Source organism: Papio anubis, chromosome 18 (assembly GCF_008728515.1).
Source record: "Papio anubis isolate 15944 chromosome 18, Panubis1.0, whole genome shotgun sequence".
In the NCBI taxonomy this organism is placed as follows: Eukaryota; Metazoa; Chordata; class Mammalia; order Primates; family Cercopithecidae; genus Papio; species Papio anubis.
The window spans coordinates 15,098,201-15,118,419 of record NC_044993.1 but is presented as its reverse complement, the minus strand read 5'-3'; the positions used below and the strand labels follow the sequence as shown (position 1 = coordinate 15,118,419).

Here is a 20,219-nt window from a genome sequence, read left to right as displayed (position 1 = left end):
CACATTCTACTCTTAGTAAGTGCTGGGAATATTCCCTAGTAGCCCCAATTGAGAATTCCAGAAAAGGTCAGTTCCAAGTAAGCAATGAAAACAGGTAGATCAGAATGTAACTACAAAGGCTTGGTTCATCCATGTTAAACAACACCATGGGCCAGGCACGGTGGCTCAAGCCTGTAATCCCAGCACTTCGGGAAGCCAAGGCGGGTGGATCACCTGAGGTCAGGAGTTCGAGACCAGCCTGACCAACAAGGAGAAACCCCATCTTTATTAAAAATACAAAATTAGCTAGGCATGGTGGCACATGCCTGTAATCCCGCCATTGCACTATAGCCTGGGCAACAAGAGCAAAACTCTGTCTCAAAAAAACAAAAAAAAAAACAAAAAAAAACCACCATGCAGATACAGTCAGTGTAATCTAATTGTGGAGAAACCACAGGATGAACCATTGCTTTAATAAACTACAGGAAAAGAAAAACAAAAATCCAAAGAGGAGGAGAGAGACTTAAAAAGATGAGAAATATGTCAACCACTTACAAGTATAGACTTTATGTAGATTCTTATTCAAACCATTTTTCAAACAATTTGTAACTAAAAAGGAGAGAGAGACTATTGGGGAAATTTGAATGCTGCTTAGATACTTGATGATATTAGAGAGTTACTGTTAATATTTTCAGGTATTTTTAAGTATGGTACTGGGATTCTTCTTTTGTAAAAATATACACTGAAATATTTGTTGAAGAAATGATATAATACTTAGCTTCAAAATAATCGCAAGGGGGCCGGGCACGGTGGCTCACACCCATAATCCCAGCACTTGGGAGGCCGAGGCAGGAAGATCACTTGAGGTTAGGAGTTCAAGACCAGCCTGGCCAATATGGTGAAACCTGTCTCTACTAAAAATACAAAAATCACCCAGGTGTGGTGGCAGGCGCCTGTAATCCCAGTTGTTTGGGAGGCTGAGGCAGGAGAATTGCTTGAACCTGAGAAGCAGAGGCTACAGTGAGCCGAGGTTGCACTACTGCACTTCAGCCTGGGCAATAAGAGCGAGACTCTGTCTCAGAAAAGAAAAAAAAAATCACAAGGGGAATGAAGGTGGAGGTAAAATAGTGGGTGGAGGAAAAGATGAAATAAAATTGGATGTATGATGACAAGTGTTGAAGCTGATGATGAACACAGGCAGTTCATTTTCTTCTCCCTATTTTTACAGAATGTTTGAAATTTTCCACTACAAAAAGGTTAAAACAAATCAACTTGGCTCTTGTCCTTGGACTCTGAAATGAGGTCCTGCTCCACACCCAACAGTCCTAACCGTGGCTTCTGGGAGCAGTCTAAAGTGAGCCTCTTGCAACAACATGGGACTCACGATTCCACTCGGCCATGGCGCAGCCCAGGGAGAGGCAGTCAGAGAGGAAGATGGAAAGAAATAGGAAGGAACAGGAAAGAAGTGGAAGGAAGAAAATGAAGACAAACCGAGGCGCCGGGGCGAGGTAGGAGAAGCGTACACTCACCAACAGCAGATAGTGCAACAGTAGGTTTCCTTGTGTCTCTGAAATATGAAAATAAAAAATCAAATCCCCAATTTATATGCCACCACCCACCTGGTATTTTTCACCCTTTGTACACAATTCTTCACCTTCCTTTTAGCCGGAACTTGGAGTAGGTAGATCCGCTGTGAGGGCCTTAAAAAGAGGTGTAAAGAGAGACCTGCTGGCCAGGCGCGGTGGCTCATGCCAGCACTTCGGGAGGCTGAGGTGGGTGGATCGCCTGAGGTCAGAGTTCAAAACCAGCCTGACCAACATGGTGAAATCCTGTCTCTACTAAAAATACAAAAATTAGCCAGGTGTGGCAGGCACCTAAAATCCCAGCTACTCGGGAGGCCGAAGCAGGAGAATTGTTTGAACCCGGGAGGCAGAGGTTGCAGTGAGCCAAGATCGCGCCATTGCACTCCAGCCAGGAAGATAAGAGCAAAACTCTGTCTAAAAAAAAAAAAAAAAAAAGAAAAGAAAAGAAAAGGAAAGAAAGAAAGAAAGAAAGAGAAAGAAAAAAGCAAGAAAACAAATTATAGGCCATGTACAATGGCTCACACCTGTAATCCCAACACTTTGGGAGACCAAGGTGGAAGGACTGCTTGAGGCCAGGAGTTTGAGATCAGCCTGACAACACAGCAAGACTCTGTCTCTACAAAAAAAACCTAAAAAATAAAAATTAGGCCAGGTGCGGTGGCTCATGCCTGTAATCCTAGCACTTTGGGAGGCTGAGGCAGGCAGATCACGAGGTCAGGAGATTGAGACCATCCTGGCTAACACAGTGAAACCCCGTCTCTACTAAAAACATACAAAAAAATTAGCCGGGTGTGGTGGCCAGCACCTGTAGTCCCAGCTACTTGGGAGGCTGAGGCAGGAGAATGGTGTGAACCCGGGAGGCAGAGCAGGCAGTGAGCCGAGATCACGCCACTGCACTCCAGCCTGGGTGACAGAGCGAGACTCCATCTCAAAATAAATAAATAAATAAATAAATAAATAAATAAATATTGGCTGGGCATGGCTGAAGTGAGAAGATCACTTGAGCCCAGAGTTTCAAGACTGTACTGAGCTAAGATGACACCACAGTGCTCCAGCCTGGGTGACAGAGTGAGACCATGTCTCTAAAAAAAAAAAAAAAAAAGAAAGAAAGAAAGAAGAAAGGAAAGAAAGAGAGGAAGGAAGGAAAGACAGGAGGGAAGGGGGTAAGGATGAAAATGAGGGAGGGAAGGAGGGAGGGAGGAAGAGAAGGAAGGAGGGAGGGAGGGTGGGTGGGACAGAAGGAAGAAAGGAAGGAAGGAAGGAAGTCTAACTAAGGAGAGTTCTCCTTAAGGTCTTACCTAGAGAGGTCCTAGCTCTCTTCTCCATCCCCCTACAACTGTGTCTTTCACTCCCAAATAATACATTTGCACTCAAATCCTTGCCTCGAGGTATTGAGGGGAAACCAAACTAAGACACTTGATCTCTAAAACAAAGGTCCCAAATCACCCCCAACCAAGTGGTTATACCTCCTAATTGTTCTTACTTGATATCCCAAATGTAGATGTAGGTGTCCACAGAGCTGGTAACCAGGAGGTCAGGCTCAAACACTGCCCAGTCCAAGTCGCTGGGACACAAAGAATAAACAGAACAAAGAAAAGAAAAAAATTTCAGAGTCCAGGTCCGAAGCACTAGCACATCGAGTCTCCAGTGGCTTCAGAATGTCATTGTTAATGGGCTTCTTAATGTGGTTTAGGCTGAGAATCTCCAAAGTTCCTTGGTAATGAACATGAGTTTGGAAGGAACCTGTCAGGTCCTTCGCCCTGTAGTTGCCAGCTATTCTATCATCTGCTCCCAGAAAAGAAATGCAGTGCTTCAACTTAAAACATTCTCTCAGGGCTGAGCCTGGTGGCTCATGACTGTAATTCCAGCACTTTGGGAGTCCAAGGTGGGCTATCACTTGAGGTCAGGAGTTCAAGACCAGCCTGGCCAATATGGTGAAACCCCATCTCTACTAATAATACAAAAATTAGCCAGGTGTGGTGGCACACACCTGTAATCCCAGCTAGTCGGGAGGCTGAGGCAGGAGAATCGTTAGAACCTGGGAGGCAGATGTTGCAGTGAGCTGAAATTGCACCACTGTACTCCAGCCTGGGTAACAAGAGTGAAACTCCATCTCAAAACAAACAAACAAACAAACAAACAATAACCTTTCTCTCTCTAAATAAACAGAAAAAAAGAAGGAAAAACACACAAAGTAATCTTTGCATTATCATTTTCTAAATCAAATTCCACCACAGGCACCTTGGGTAAACTCAACATCCTTAAGCAGCGGAAAACTGTCACACCGCCATGCAGCACCCAGAGACGGCCAGAGGCCTGTGGTGTTCCCTACCCGTGCTCTGCTTCCTAGACAGGCAGTGAATCCACAGAACTTCCACCCGACCCAGGTGTCTCACCTTCCCCAGCACTTCCAGGTCAGCTTAGCCCAGAAATAGTGACCCAGGGAAAGAGTGGATCAAGGAAGACTCAAAACCAACTGGAAGCCTTGACTGGGAGGCGGCTGTGCCCTTGGGTTATGAACTGTGATGCAGGAGCTCTGTTACCACTGCCACCAGAGAGAGAGCCAAGGGCCACTCCCTGACATCTCCATGTCCTCTCAGGCACCACTGACCATGAACTGGGGGATTCTGCTGCATAATCCCTCCTCTCCTATGACAAAAATCAGTTCTAGGCCAGGCATGGTGGTTCACGCCTATAATCCCAACACTTTGGGAGGCCAAGGCAGGTGGGTCACTTCAGGTCAGGAGTTCAAGACTAGCCTGGCCAACATGGTAAGACCCTGTCTCTACTAAAAAAAAAAATACAAAAATTAGCCCGGCATGGTGGAGCACACCTGTAATCCCAGCTACTCGGAAGGCTGAGGCAGGAGAATCGCTTGAACCCAGGAAGCAGTGGTTGCAGTGAGCCAAGATGGCACCATTGCACTCCAGCCTGGGCGACAGAGTGAAACTTCGTCTCAAAAAAAAAAAGGCCGGGCGCGGTGGCTGAAGCCTGTAATCCCAGCACTTTGGGAGGCCGAGACAGGTGGATCACGAGGTCAGGAGATCGAGACCATCCTGGCTAACACAGTGAAACCCCGTCTCTACTAAAAAATACAAAAAACTTGCGGTGGCTCAAGCCTGTAATCCCAGCACTTTGGGAGGCCGAGACGGGCGGATCACGAGGTCAGGAGATCGAGAACATCCTGGCTAACACGGTGAAACCCCGTCTCTACTAAAAAATACAAAAAACTAGCCGTGCGAGGTGGCGGGCGCCTGTAGTCCCAGCTACTCGGGAGGCTGAGGCAGAAGAATGACATAAACCCGGGAGGCAGAGCTTGCAGTGAGCTGAGATCCGGCCACTGCACTCCAGCCTGGGCAACAGAGCGAGACTCCGCCTCAAAAAAAAAAAAAAGAAAAAAAAAATCAGCTCTAATCCTTTACCCTGGACTGGACTATATCTGTCCGGGATGTGGTCTGGGATGGGGGTCAACAGCTACGCGATGGTGCTTTCTAAATGACAGCTGTTCCTCACTGTGTTCTCCACCATCATCTTAGTGAATGCTAATAACCCGCTGACCACCCAGGGCCTGTGTAACACAGACGGTCAAGCCATGCAAGGAGGATGGTATCATCATTTCGTTCCCAGGGGACTGTGACAAAGCAAGACAGCTAAGGAGCTGTGGAGGACTGGTGCCTACCTGATGACACGAGTGTGGCCTTGTAAGGTTGTGCCAACTTCCCCACTGCCGTCTTTCCACTTGTAAAGGTCCACCCGTTGGTTGCTCTGAAAAGAAGGGAAAGAAGGCCGCAGGCAAGTACGTTGGTATATATGCTCTTGCCCCAATCAGCTTAAGGCGGAGAAGAGGAAGCCAGGGATCTCACGCATGGCAGAGATCCTTCAGGCTGAACTTTTCTTTGAAAAGCCATCAGGAATAAGTACAATTAACATTAGCTTGAGCTAACTTCAGCTCAGTATGTAGGTCTGTGAATCTCAAAATGGAAAGGCAGGACTATCTTAAGAGACACATCTTGAACAGTCACAGCTGAACTGAAGGTGCAGAAACACTTCTGCACATGAGCTTCATGGGCCAGGAAAATGTCCCGGCCACTGGAGGAACCTCCTCCCTCTGAAGGTCACACTCGTCTCCCCAGCTGCTGGTATACTGGATGTCTCCAGCTCACCCTTCCATGATCAAATGGCCAGAGTCCACCTACCACAGGTTTTTGTTTTTTTTTTTTTTGAGATGGGATCTATATTGCCCATGCTTTTCTAGAACTCCTGAGCTCAAACGATCCCCTTGCCTCAGAGTCCAGGATAGCTGGGATAAGGTGTGAGGAGTGAAGACTGCGCCATCACAACTGGGTCCTACGACACTTTAAAACCAGAGGTGCATAAGAGAGAAAAAAGAGGCTGGGCGTGGTGGCTCATGCCTGTAATCCCAGCACTTTGAGAGGCTGAGGCAGGAGGACTGCTTGAGCCCAGGAGTTCAAGACCAGTCTGGGCAACATAGCCAAATCACATCTCTACAAAAAAAATTAAAAATTAGCCAGTCATGGTGGTGCATGCCTGTGGTCTCAGCTACTCGAGAGGCTAAGGTGGGAGGATCGCTTGAGCCTGGGAGGTCGAGGCTACAGTAAGCTGTGATTGTGCCACTGTACTCCAGCCTGGGTGACACAGCAAGACCCTATCTCAAAAAAAAAAAAAAGAAAGAAAGAAAAGAAGAAAGACCATCAAAAGGGTGTCCTAGAAGGCAAAATTATTTAACATTCCTTGAAATATGCCTGTATTTAATTTCATAAAGAGTTAAGCAGAAAGTGACAGGGAAAATGGACCGGAAGAAACCACAGCTACAATAGAAAAATAACTTCTATCGAAGTACATTTCACTTAAATATATAACAAAACAGCAAAGGCTCCCTACATACCATGAGTTTATGAAACACACTGAAAGTGATAAAGATTACTAATAGGCTGAGAACAATGGCAGGCCACTTAATAATTTTCGAAATGATATATATGTAATAGACTGTCATTTTAGCTCAGAGACAGATGTATAAAATTCTGAGATTTTTATCCTGAAATACCAGTTTCCAAATTGAAAAAGGTAAGATTCTTGTGAAAAGGTTAGGATTCAAAATAGCTTCCAACGGGAACAGGAATGAAAAGAAAAGTCCCCTCATCTTCTGATAATTTTCCCTGCCGTTTCTGGAGGGTCTGCTAGTGCCAGTCCACCTTAACGCATCTGGCCTCTGTCCTCCCCCAGCACACGCCACAGTGGGTATCATCACCCACATTATAGATGAGGCAAGCAAGGCTCAGAAAATTGTGGGGCCTCTCAAGATAAAAGATAGAATGTTAAAACTAGGACTTGACCTCAGATTTCCCTAACTAAAGCTTTCTCAAAAGGTTTTCTTCCTGCCAGGGGCAGTGGCTCACGCCTGTAATCCCAGCACTTTGGGAAGCTGAGGCAGGCAGATCACTTGAGGTCAGGAGTTAGAGACCAGCACGGCCAACATGGTGAAAGCCCGTCTCTATTTAAAAATACAAAAATTAGCCAGGTGTGGAGGCACGTGCCTATAGTCCCAGCTACTTGGGAGGCTGAGGCACAAGAATTCTTTGAACCTGGGAGGTGGAGGCTGCAATGAACTGAGATGGCGCCACTGCACTCCAGCCTGGGCAACAGAGCAAGACTCTGTCTCCAAAAAAAAAAAAAAAGTTGCCTTCCAACCAAGAAAAAAGAAAAGAACAGATAAACTTCATTAAAATTAAAGCTTTTGTGCATCAAAGAACACTGTCAAGAATGTAAAAAGACAACCAACAAAAGGGGAGAAAACATTTGCAAATCATATATCTGATAAAGGTCTAATATCCAGAATATATAAAGAACTCCTGCGATTCAACAGCAAAAATGCAAATAACCCAATTCAAAAAAGGGCAGAGGCCTTGAATAGACATTTCTCAAAAAAAAAATGACATATGCATGGCCAATAAGATACTCAACATCCTTAGTCACTGGGGAAATGTAAATTAAAACCACAATAAGGCCGGGTGCAATGGCGCACGCCTGTAATTCCAGCACTTTGGGAGGCCGAGGTGGGTGGATCACCTGAGGTCAGGAGTTTGAGACCAGCCTGACCAACATGGAGAAACCCTGCCTCTACTAAAAATACAAAATTAGCCAGGCATGGTGGTACATGCCTGTAATCCCAGCTACTCGGGAGGCTGAGGCAGCAGAATCACTTGAACCCGGGAGGTGGAGGTTGTGGTGAGCCGAGATCGCGCCACTGCACTCTAGCCTGGGCAACAAGAGTGAAACTCCAGCTCAAAACAAACAAACAAACAAACATAGTAAAGTACCACTTCACACCTTCACATCCACTAGGATGGCTACAATTTTTTAAAAATACAAAAAATAAATTTTGGAGAAGATGTGGAAAAATTGGAACTCTGCATTGCTGATGGGAGTTTAAAAGGTTTAGCAACTGTGAAAATAGTTTGGTGGTTCCCTCCAAAAGTTCAACACAGAATTACCATATGACCCTGTAATTCCACTCTTAGGTGTATACCCAAAAGAAGTGAAAACAAGTACATCCACACATCTGTTCATGCCAGCTCTAGTCAATAGCCAGTCAAATGTCCTCTGATGGATGGACAGCTAGATAAATAATTACACAATGGAATATTATTCACTCATAAAAAGGAATGAAGTTCTGATACCTGCTATAACATGGATGAACTTCAAAACATTATGCTAAGTAAAAGAAGTCAGACACAAAAGACCACTTATTTTATGATCTCATGTCTATGAAAGATCCAGAATAGATCAATCCATTGAGACAGAGCGCAGACTGGTGGTTGCCACGAGTTGCAAGGGAGGGAGAAATGGGGAGAAACTGCTTAATGAGTAAAGGGTTTTACCCTGGAGGGATAGAAATGCTTGGGAATTGGATAGAGGTGGTGATTATACAACACTGTGAATGCAGTGAAGGATACTGAATTGTTCACTTTAAAATGATTAATTGTGAAAGAACAAATTTTAAAAAGGCTGTCTTTGTTAGCACTCCCGAACAAATGCAGTGTTAATCCACGGAGTACAACTACTGAGGCGTCAGTCTAAACCAAAGGTTCCCAATCAGAGGTGATTTCGCTTCCCAGAGGACACCTGACAGTGTCTGGAGACATTTTTGATTGTTATAACAAGGGGAGGGGAGGATACTACTGAGATCTAGCAGGTAGGTCCAGGGATGCTGCTGAACTTCCTACAATGCACAGGACAGCCCCCACCACAAAGAGTGACCTAACAAGCCAGTAGTGCCAAGGTTAAAAAATCCTGGACTAGATGATCAGGGGCTGAGGGTGAGAGGGGAATAAGAGGCCCAAGGTATAAACCAACTAAAAGAGCTCCTTCTATCACCCAGGAGAGAGGCTGAGAGTAGAAAGGCAGGAAGACTGACTATCCCTTTCTCTTTCAGAATAGCCCTGAAAATCAGCGCAACCTCAGACATCCACAGTTAAAGGCAGATCCTATTTTGGAAACAGCTTTGGAAGGGCGGCTTTCTGTTCCTTCTCAAGCTGACAAAGTTGCTCTTCTTTCTTTGCTCAGATGCTTTCCTTCCGCAGACTGCCTTTCCTGACAAGAACAGACTGAGACAGGCTGTACAGTGGTCCTGCCCCTGGTGAATCAGAAGGATTCCTTTAAATACTCTCCTGCCAGCCCAATGCAAAAAGAGCAAAAAGTTTAGATCTCTCATTATTCTAGAATACAATGTGACACAGAATCTGGAGAAAGATGCCAGAGAGGTTCTAGTCCAGAATCCTTTTGTATAAAGAAAAGATTTTTGTATTAGAAAACCTAACAAAACATATACATGTTTTCCCAAGGGAAAAAAATCACACATAAACAGGCACATAAAATTTGATGGGGTTAACGAAATCTAATGATTCCCAACCAAGGAAGAATCCTTTCCTTTGAATGGAAGGGTAGGGGAAGTCTTCTGATCCCTCTGAAAGCAATGAAGGTCAACTCCATACCAGCTCCCCAGTTACCCTCCTTAGAATGTTTTTCAAAGTCATCTGCCATTTGGCCGCTGGCTAGTTACATTGCTGCTGATGAAACAGGTTCTCATCACTCACAGAAATGGATGCATCTGCCTGTTTCCCTTTCAAAATCTGGATTCAGTCCCTAGAAATACAAGGCCTGACACCGATGGGACCAGCGAGCATTCCCACATATATTTAATTTGTAACTTGCCTCTGTCTTTCTTTCAGAACCATCCAAACCTCTTTTCCAACTGAGCAATGAGGACTGCACTCTCTTCTCTACACAGGACATAGATCTGCCAGCCCCAGATGACACATTTAACAGCATTCTCCTGTATTCCTTAAATAAGCTCACCGAAGCTGCAAAATAGTGTGCAAAGCTGTCATGAGGATTCCACTGCACAGCTCCAATGTCCCATTTGCTCTGGCGAGAGATCTTTCGGTGACCTTCGAAAGGGGCATCCAGATTGACGATGTACAAGAATCTGCGGCTAGAGACCAACATCAACATTGTAATAGTATAAAAGCACAACATCATTAGCATTAGGATAGAAAAGCACAATTGGAATTGCATACAATTTGCAAGCAGTGCTCCAAAAAACCCAAACCCATATGGCATTTATTTACTCTGAAAGGCAAAGAAGTGACAAGAGTAACTCAAGATGGCTGTCACACAAAGAGAAGAAGTGTCCCTGTGACAGTCCTACCTCCAGAGATGGCCTTCCCTACCACATCCATTCATGAGAGTCTGGCCTTCTCCCGGGATTCTTCTCCAACTCTCCCAGCCTTTCCTAATCCCCCAGCTAGGGTTAATTACTAAATTAGTTAATTCCACATTACTCCCATTGCATAGTTTGCATTTTGACCGCAGCATTTATCTTGTAGCAGGACTACTAATTTAAGGCTCTTGTCCTGAGTCAACTAAGTGTTCAAAGAACGAACCATGTCTTGAGTATCTTTTGTTTTTTTTTTTTGAGACAGAGTCTCGCTCTGTCACCCAGGCTGGAGTACAGTGGTATGATCTCGGCTCACTGCAACCTCCACTTTCCAAGTTCAAGTGATTCTCCTGCCTCAGCCTCCCGAGTAGCTGGGTTTACAGGCACCCGCTATCGCACCTAGCTAATTTTTGTATTTTGTGTAGAGACGGAGTTTCACCATGTTGGCCAGGCTGATCTCGAACTTCTGACCTCAGGTGATCCACCCGCCTCAGCCTCCCAAAGTGCTGGGATTACAGGCATGAGCCACCGTGCCCAGCCGTCTTGAATATCTTTGTATGCTTCACATCACTAGGCACAGTGCTCTGCACTCAACAAATGTGAGTTAAATTAAACATATCACTTATTATTAAGCCAAAATCCTGTAGAAGCAGAAAATCTCAAAATTCCCCGTACTAATCCCTGGTCAAGAAAACTAAACTAAATCTATCAGGAGGGTTACAATTTCCCCGTACTACTCCCTGGTCAAGAAAACTAAACTAAATCTATCAGGAGGGTTAACAATAACAACCAAAAGGAATAATAATTAAAATAACATATGAAGTGCCAGTAATGTTCAAGGTGCCAATCAACACAAAGGATCTGAGAACAGGGAGGTCCTGCATTCACCTATTTTCTTTTTAAGTAAAATATCCTTGGTGTGTGAATCAACCTCTCTGCAGCCATCAGCTATTGATTCTTTGCTAGAGACCACTCCAAGCCCCTGGAGTTCAATGAGAATAGGCAGGCTCAAAAATGAAGAAAAAGATTAATCATCCCTGCTCAGAAGAGCCAGGAAATGGCATACAAAACTCTAGGTGGTAGCAGAAACTCTGAGGAGAGATGATGGAGGGAGAAGAAGAAAAGTCAGGGGAATACACAATTTCACAGAATTTCCAGGACTTCTAAGAAAGTGCAGAACAAAGATCACATAGAATCTCTGGCCTCCTCCAAAGGAATCACCTGATCCTGCAATGGCTGGCTGGCATCGTCCCATCAGAACAACAGGACAAGCCTAGTAATCATATATGTGAGGTGTGTATCAATAGCGGGGTGCAGAGACCTTAAGGGCAAATGTACAAAGGCAGAAAGTGTGCACTTCAGGGTGAACATGCCTGATGCAACATAGGTGTTTATCTTCATTTTCCCCAGTGCTCCACTACAGTAAGAGTAAAGAAAGACAAAAAACCTCCAAAGACAAAGAAAATGAGACAGGAAATGAAAAGCAAGTGGACAAACAGTAATTGATCTAAAGAAAGCTAAATAGGTCGGGCATGGTGGCTCACAACCGTATTCCCAGCACTTTGAGAGGCCAAGGTGGGTGGATCGCCTCAGGTCAGAAGTTGGAGACCAGCCTGGTCAACATGGTGAAACCCTGTCTCTACTAAAAATACTAAAAAATTAGCTAGACATGGTGGCAGGCACCTGTAATCCCAGCTACTCAGGAGGTTGAGGCAGGAGAATTGCTTGAACCTGGGAAGCAGAGGTTGCAGTGAGCTGAGACCATGCCACTGCACTCCAGCCTGGGCGATCGGCTGAGACTCCATCTTGGGGGAAAAAAAAAAAAAAAAAAATCTAAATACAGCCAAAGTGCGTAAAGAGAGGAGTGAGTGCAAAGCAAGCTGCTTCCCCCCAACTGGAGGCTTTAGTCTCAAGACAAGGGCAAGGGGTGGGGCTAGAGGACAACAGGCAGAACAAAAGTAGGAGAGCTGTTTGAAAGAGCACTAAGGAGGCCAGGCACAGTGGCTCACACCTGTAATCCCAGCACTGTGGGAGGCCAAGGCGGGTGGATCACCTGAGGTCGGGAGTTCGAGACCAGCCCGATCAACATGGAGAAACCCCTGGCTAATAAAAAATTAGCCAAGCATGGCGGTGCATGCCTGTAATCCCAGCTACTTGGGAGACTGAGGCAGGAGGATCGCTTGAACCTGGGAGGCGGAGGTTGCAGTGAGCCGAGATCCCACCATTGCACTCCAGCCTGGGCAACAAGAGCAAAACTCTGTCTCAAAAAAAAAAGAAAAGAAAAGAAAAAAAACCACTGAGGAGAGGGTTATGTGCAACCCATCCAGGCAGGTGGTTGCCTCAGTGGAGAGTGGGTGCTGTTCTCCCCTAGAGCAGCCGCAGACCTGGGAAGTGGGAAGTGCGGCACTAAATCATTCCTCTCTGTATGCGGCACTCACAACTCTGCCTTTTACTCCTCAGATAGAGACTTCTTAGGAGAAAATGACCAGCCCAGGAAAAAACAAAAGCAAGCAAACAACAACAAAACCCTAGAGATAATGACATTTGGACACTCACTAACAGGGCCTGGTTCCCACCTGATCTCCTCCACCATCTACCCACTTAAAGAGAGATGCCAATCGCTCTTTAACATTAGCAGCCAATGATCTCAACCACTGGAGGAAACCTGAAGGATAGAGACTAACACAACGGAAAGAAGAAAAGGCTTCATGGCTGGACACAGCAGCTCACACTGGAACTCTCAGTGCTACAGGTAGAAGGATCGCTTGAGGCCTGGAGTTAAGACCAGCCTGGGCAACCTGGCAAGACCCTCTCTGCATTAAAAAAAAATTAAAATAAAATAAAATAAAATCAGCCAGGAGTGGTGACATGTGCCTGTAGTCTCAGTTACGGAGAAGGCTGAGACGGGAGGATTGCTTGCCCAGCAATTCAAGGCTGCAGTGAGCCATGACTGTGCCACTGCGCTCCAGCCTAGGTGACAAAACAGAAAAAGAAAAGGAAAGAAAAAACTCCTCCCTTGCCTCCCTACTGCCCTCCAAAATAAAAACAATAACAAAAAAAAAAAAAAGAGAGAGAGAAAGGAAGAAGAAAAGAAGGAATTCAAAGGAAACAGCGATAAATGCAGAAGAGAAAAAATCTTGGAAACACTATTCTCCAAGAGTTAAGAGATAATATAAATAATAATAAATATTAAAACAATAGTTGAAATTTTTTGAAAATTAAAATAGTTGAAATTTTTTTTTAAATCTGAAAGTAGTGTTAGAAGCTAAAGTTTAGGCTGGGCGCCGTGGCTCACGCCTGTAATCCTAGCACTTTGGGAGGCTGAGGCAGGTGGATTGCCTGAGCTCAGGGCTTTGAGACCAGCCTGGGCAAAACGGTGAAACCCCGTCTCACTAAAATACAGAAAAGTTAGCTGGGCATGGCAGCGTGCGCCTGTAACCCCAGTTACTTGGGAGGCTGAGGCAGCAGAATTGCTTGAACCTGGGAGGCGGAGGTTGCAGTGAGCCGACATCGCGCCACTGCACTCCAGCCTGGGCAGCGGAGCAAAACTCCATCTAAAAAAAAGAAAGAAGCTAAAGTTTAAAACTCCCAGAATGCAAAACTGACAACAAGGCCAGAAGAAAAGTCATACAAGATATCCAACATTGACTACTAGTAGGAATTCCAACAAAAAAGAATGAGAAGAGAAAATGAGGTCAGGCACAGTGATTCACAGCACTTTGGGAGACTGAGGTGGGTAGATCACCCAAGGTCACGAGTTTGAGATCAGCCTGGCCAACGTGGCAAAACCCTGTCTCTACTAAAACTACAAAAATTAGCTGGGTGTGGTGGCATTCACCTGTAATCCCAGCTACTTGGGAGGCTGAGGCATGAGAATCGCTTGAACCCAGGAGGCAGAGGTGGTTGCAGTGAACCAAGTTTTCATCACTGCACTCCAACCTTGGTGACAGAGCAAGACTCCGTCACAAAAGGCAGAAAATGATCAAAGACATAATACAGAAAAATTTCTCTAAACTAAAAGATTCAGATTTCCAGATTTGAAGGGCCTTTCAAGGTGCTAAAAAAAAAAAAATTCTGTATCTTAATCAGAATGGTGATTACATGAGTGTATATATTTGTAAATTTTAGCTATTTACTTAAATTTACCACACTTTATACAATTTACTACACATATTGTAAAATTCAACATAAGAAAAGGTCAGGTGCATGGCTCACGTCTATAATCCCAGCACTTTGGGAGGCCAAGGCAGGAGCATCACTTGAGCGCAGGAGCTCAAGATCAGCCTGGGCAACATAGGGAGATCCTGTCTCTACGAAAAAAAAAAAAAAATTAGCCAGGCAGGTATAATGGTACATGCCAGCAGTCCCAGCAGTTCAGAGGCTGAGGTGGAAGGATCACTTGAGCCCTGGAAGTCGAGACTGCAGTGAGCCTTGATCTGCATTCCAGCCTAGGCAACAGAGTGAAACCTTGTCTCAAAACAACAACAAAAAGAAACCCAATATAAGAAAATGAAAGTTCTAGGTCTTTCAAGAATCACCTGTCTTTCACAATGTCTTCCACAATGGTTGAACTAGTTTACATTCCCACCAACAGTGTAAAAGCATTCCTATTTCTCCACAGCTTTGCCAGCATCTGTTGTTTCTTGACTTTTTAATAATTGACACTTTGGTGAGAGATGGTATCTCATTGCGGTTTTGATTTGCATTTCTCTAATGATCAGTAATGATAAGCTTTTTTTCATATGTTTGTTGGCTGCATAAATGTCTTCTTTTGAGAGGTGTCTGTTCATGTCCTTTGCCCACTTTTTAATGTTTTTTTTTTTTTTTTCTTGTACATTTGTTTAAGTTCCTTGCAGATTTTGGATATTAGACCTTTGTCAGATGGATAGGTTGCAAGAATTTTCTCCCATTCTGTAGGCTGTCCACTCTGATGATAGTTTCTTTTGCTATGGGGAAGCTCTTTAGTTTAATTAGATCCCATTTGTCAATTTTTGCTTTTGTTGCAATTGCTTTTTGTGTTTTTGTCATAAAATCTTTGCCCGTGCCTATGTCTTGAATGGTACTGCCTAGATTTTCTTCTAGGGTTTTTATAGTTTTGGATTTTACATTTAAGTCTTTAATCCATCTTGAGTTCATTTTTTTATAAGGTGTAAGGAAGGGGTCCAGTTTCCATTTTCTGCATATGACTAGCCAGTTCTTCCAGCACCACTTGTTAAATAGGGAATCTTTTCCCCATTGATTGTTTTTGTCAGGTTGATCGAAGGTCAGATGGTTGTAGATGCACAGTCTTATTTCTAATATCTTTATTCTGTTCCATTGGTCTATGTGTCTGTTTTGTACCAGTACCGTGCTGTTTTAGTTACTGCAGGCTTGTAGGATAGTTTGAAGTCAGGTAATGTGATACCTCCAGCTTTGTTCTTTTTGTTTAGGATTTTCTTGGCTATACAAGCTCTTTTTGGCTTCCATATGAATTTTATACTTTTTTCTAATTCTGTGAAGAATGTCAATGGTAGTTTAATGGGAACAGCACTGAATCTATAAATTACTTTGGGAGGTATGGCCATTTTCATGATATTGATTCTTCCTATCCATGAGCATGGAATGTTTTTCTATTTGTTTCTGTCCTTTCTGATTTCGTTGTACAGTGGTTTACAGTTCTCCTTGAAGAGGTCTTTCACTTCCCTTGTTAGCTGTATTCCTAGGTATTTTATTCTCTTTGTAACAATCGTGAATGGGAGTTCATTCATGATTTGGCTCTCTGCTTGCCTATTGTTGTTGTATAGGAATGCTTGTGATTTTTGCACACTGATTTTGTATCCTGAAATTCTGCTAAAGTTGCTTATCAACTTAAGAAACTTTGGGGCTGAGACAATGGGGTTTCCTAGATACACGATCATGTCATCTGCAAACAGGGACAGTTTGACTTCCTCTTTTTCTATTTATTTTTTCTTTTTTTATCTCTCTCTTCCTATTTGAATATTCATTATTTCTTTCTCTTGCCTGATTGCCCTGGCCAGAACTTTCAATACTATGTTGAATAGGAGTGGTGAGAGATTCCTGAAAGACCTAGAGGCAGAAATACCATTTGATCCAGCAATCCCATTATTGGGTATGTACCCAGAGGAATCTAAATCATTCTATTATAAAGATATGGCCGGGCGTGGTGGCTCACTCCTAGCACTTTGGGAGGCCGAGGAGGGTGGACTGCCTGAGTTCAGGAGTTCAAGACCAGCCTGGGCAACACGGTGAAACCCCGTTTCTACTAAAATATAAAAAATTAGCCAGGCGTGGCAGCGTGCGCCTGTAGTCCCAGCTACTCTGGAGGTTGAGGCAGGAGAATTGCTTGAACCCGGGAGGCAGAAGTTGTAGTGAGCCGACATCACGCCACTGCACTCCAGCCTGGGTGACAGAGTGAGACTCCATCTCCAAAAAAAAATACAAATAAAAATAAAGATACATGCATGCATATGTTCAGTGAAGCACTATTCACAATAGCAAAGACATGGAATCAACCCAAATGCCCACCAGTGATAGACTGGATAAAGAAAATGCGGTACTATGAGTACTATGTACCCATAAAAAGAATGAGATCATGTCCTTTGCAGGGACATAGATAGAGCTGGAAGCCATTATCCTTAGCAAACTAACACAAGAACAGAAAACCAAATACCACATGTTCTCACTTATAAGTATGAGCTGAACAGTGAGAACACATGGACACAGGGAGGGAAACAATGCACAATGGGACTTGTTGGGGGGCCGGCGGGGAGGGAGAGCATCAGGATAAATAGCTAATGTACGTGGGGCTTAATACCTACGTGATGGGTTGATAGGTGCAGCAAACCACCATAGCACACGTTTACCTACGTAACAAACCTGCACATCCTGCACATGTATCCTGGAACTTTAAATTAAATTAAATTTTTTTAAAAAAGAAAAGAAAAGAAAATACTTCAAGAGGCCAAGGCAGAGGCAGGTGGATTGCTTGAGTCTGGGATGTTGAGGCTGCAGTGAGCCAAGATCACATCAGCAACTGCACTCCAGCCTGGGCAACGGAGTGAGACCCTGTCTCAAAAGAAAGAAAGCGAAAAAGAAAGTAAGAGAGAAAAGGTGAGAGAGAGAGAGAGAGAGAGAGAGAGGGAGGGAGGGAGGGGGGAGAGAGAGAGAGAGAGAGAGAAAATATGAAATGAGGCCAAGGTGAGAGGATTGCTTGAGTCCAGCAGTTCAAGACCAGCCTGGGCAACAAAGCAAGACCCCCATCTCTAAAAACAGAAAAAAAGGCAAGAAAATTAAATAGAAACCTTCGAGATCATGTTGAAAAATAGTAAGAATGTGTGCCAGGCACGGTGGCTCACGTCTGTAATCCCAGCACTTTGAGAGAACGAGCCGGGTGGATCCCTAGGAGTTCAAGATCAGCCTGGCCAGCATGGTGAAACTCCATCTCTACTAAAAATACAAAAATTAGCTGGGCGTGGTGGTGGGTGCCTGTAATCCCAGGTACTCGGGAGGCTGAGGCAGGAGAATCACTTGAAACTGGAAGGCGGAGGTTGCAGTGAGCCAAGATCGTGCCACTGCACTCCAGCCTGGGCAACAAGGGCGAAACACCATCTCAAGAAAAAAAAAAAGAGTAGGGAGCTGCAGGCAGAAAAGAGATACCAATTTTCCCTTATCTAGGCACCCAGTATGACACACAAAAAAATGGTATCAATAATTTTTTCTGGGGAGGTGGTCAGAGGTAGGAAGGAAATTTACTTTTCATTGTATATCCTTCTGAACTTTTTAAATGTTTACTATGTTGTGTGGTTTTTTAAAAAGGTAAATTAAAACACAGTTTCAAAATAAAGTAATGAAGCTGATAGAAAAGAAAATATTTTCATTGATTTGTAAAGGAGTTCATAAACAACTACATTAATGAAAACACAGTGGATCCTAGAGGTAAGGACTGTAATCGAGAGCAACACAAAAGGGAAAGGGGACCATGACCATCAAAAAAAAATTTTTCACCAGGTGCTGTGGCTCATGCCTGTAATCCCCAGCACTTCAGGAGGCACTTTGGGAGGCCAAGGCAGGTGGATCACCTGAGGTCAGGAGTTCGAGGTCAGCCCAGCCAACATGGTGAAACCCTGTCTCTGCTAAAAATACAAAAAATGAGCCGGGCATGGTGGCACGCACCTGTAATCCCAGCTACCTGGGAGGTTGAGGCAGGAGAATCACTTGAACACCGGAGGCAGAGTGAGCCGAGATCGCACCATTGCACTCCAGCCTGGGCGACATGAGCAAAACTCTGTCTCAAAAAAAAAAAAATTTTTTTTGAGATGGTGTCTTGCTATGTTGACCCGGCTGCTCTTGAACTCTTTGGCTCAAGTGATCCTCCCACCTCAGCTTCACAAGTAGCTGGGACTACAGGCGACGCCTGGCTTAATTATTACATTTTATCCCAATAGTACAATATTAGGGTTATTAGCAAAAACAGAGATGGCCCTTAATTGCCAGAGTCTTAAAAATTTTGAGCCAGGGCCGGGCGCGGTGGCTCAAGCCTGTAATCCCAGCACTTTGGGAGGCCGAGATGGGCGGATCACGAGGTCAGGAGATCGAGACCATCCTGGCTAACACGGTGAAACCCCGTCTCTACTAAGAAATACAAAAAAATAGCCGGGCGAGGTGGCAGCGCCTGTAGTCCCAGCTACTCGGGAGGCTGAGGCCGGAGAATGGCGTGAACCCGGGAGGCGGAGCTTGCAGTGAGCTGAGATCCGGCCACTGCACTCCAGCCTGGGCGACAGCGCGAGACTCCGTCTCAAAAAAAAAAAAAAAAAATTTTGAGCCAGAAGACGCTACAGAAACTATGTCATTCGATTCCTTCATGATGAAATCAAATTCCTTCATGAGAAAACCAAAGTCCAGTTAAGCCAAACTGAATAAATGTCCAGGGGCTCACAGTTAGTGGCACCGTCAAACTGGAACTCAGAATCCTTCAATCCTAGGAATCACCTGCTTGACCATAATAGATTACATCCTTCAGGTATATAGTAGCAAACATCCTTGAGTCTTGTAGTAAACAGAAAATTGCAATTTCAAGTTCAAGCTACCAGTCCCTAAAACTTCAAAGGTGTTTTATTGCTTACCTATTAGGGCAGAGAGTAAAATAAACTGCGAATAATCCCTCCAAGTAGCCCTGAAGCAAACAGGACATCAGAACTAAACCCTATGATCATAATCCTAAATAAAAGAATAGCTTCCAAGCTCCCAGAAACTCCCTGATTTGCAATTCGTTTCTAGAAATCATGGCAGACAAACTCAGCAAGCTCACTTACCCAGAAAGCACTGCATGCTGCCCAAGACAGTCCACAGACATCGCAGTTGCCTGAGAGAGAGAACACAGTCAGTGCTGCCAGCAAACCCAGCCAGGGATATAAGACAGAGGTCTCTGTGGCTCTTCCTATCTCCCAAGAAGTCCCCAGCTCACAAGTATCATTAGTTCTCTACAGTGGATGCTTTTACCCACCTACTTCTAATTCGCAACCAAATTTCACATTCACTTTATTTTTTGTAGAGACAGGGTCCTGCTATGTTGCCCAGGCTGGACTCGAACTCCTGGTCTCAAGTGATCCTCCCATCTCAGCCTCCCAAGTACACATTCATTTTTGACAATAGGGCAGTTGTTATCTGTTACCCCCACATCAAGACTATACGTAACCAAGCTGGTACCTTCTAAATTGAAGAGACAGACTGGGCGGGGTGGCTCACATCTGTAATCCCACCACTTTGGGAGGCCAAGGCAGGCAGATCACCTGAGGTCAGGAGTTCAAGACCAGTTTGGCCAACATAGTGAAATCCCGTCTCTACTAAAAATACAAAAATTAGCCAGGTGTTATGGTGGGCACCTGTAATACCAGCTACTTGGGAGGACGAGGCAGGAGCAT

General features: G+C 44.5%; 1 protein-coding gene across 10 annotated transcripts in view; it reads right to left on the bottom strand.

Moving 5' to 3' along the window:
• The window catches only part of WDR59 (WD repeat domain 59), a 115,698-nt gene that overhangs the window by 72,389 nt on the left and 23,090 nt on the right, over positions 1-20,219 (bottom strand). For all 10 annotated transcript variants that reach the window (XM_017953562.3, XM_021932177.2, XM_009196856.4 and 7 more), the window contains exons 2-6: positions 19,611-19,660; positions 9,939-10,074; positions 5,242-5,327; positions 3,046-3,126; positions 1,509-1,546 (exon numbers count right to left, since the gene is read on the bottom strand). In XM_017953562.3, the coding sequence (XP_017809051.2) occupies positions 1,509-1,546; positions 3,046-3,126; positions 5,242-5,327; positions 9,939-10,074; positions 19,611-19,660 (391 nt within the window). The remainder of the gene's footprint in view (positions 1-1,508; positions 1,547-3,045; positions 3,127-5,241; positions 5,328-9,938; positions 10,075-19,610; positions 19,661-20,219) is intronic.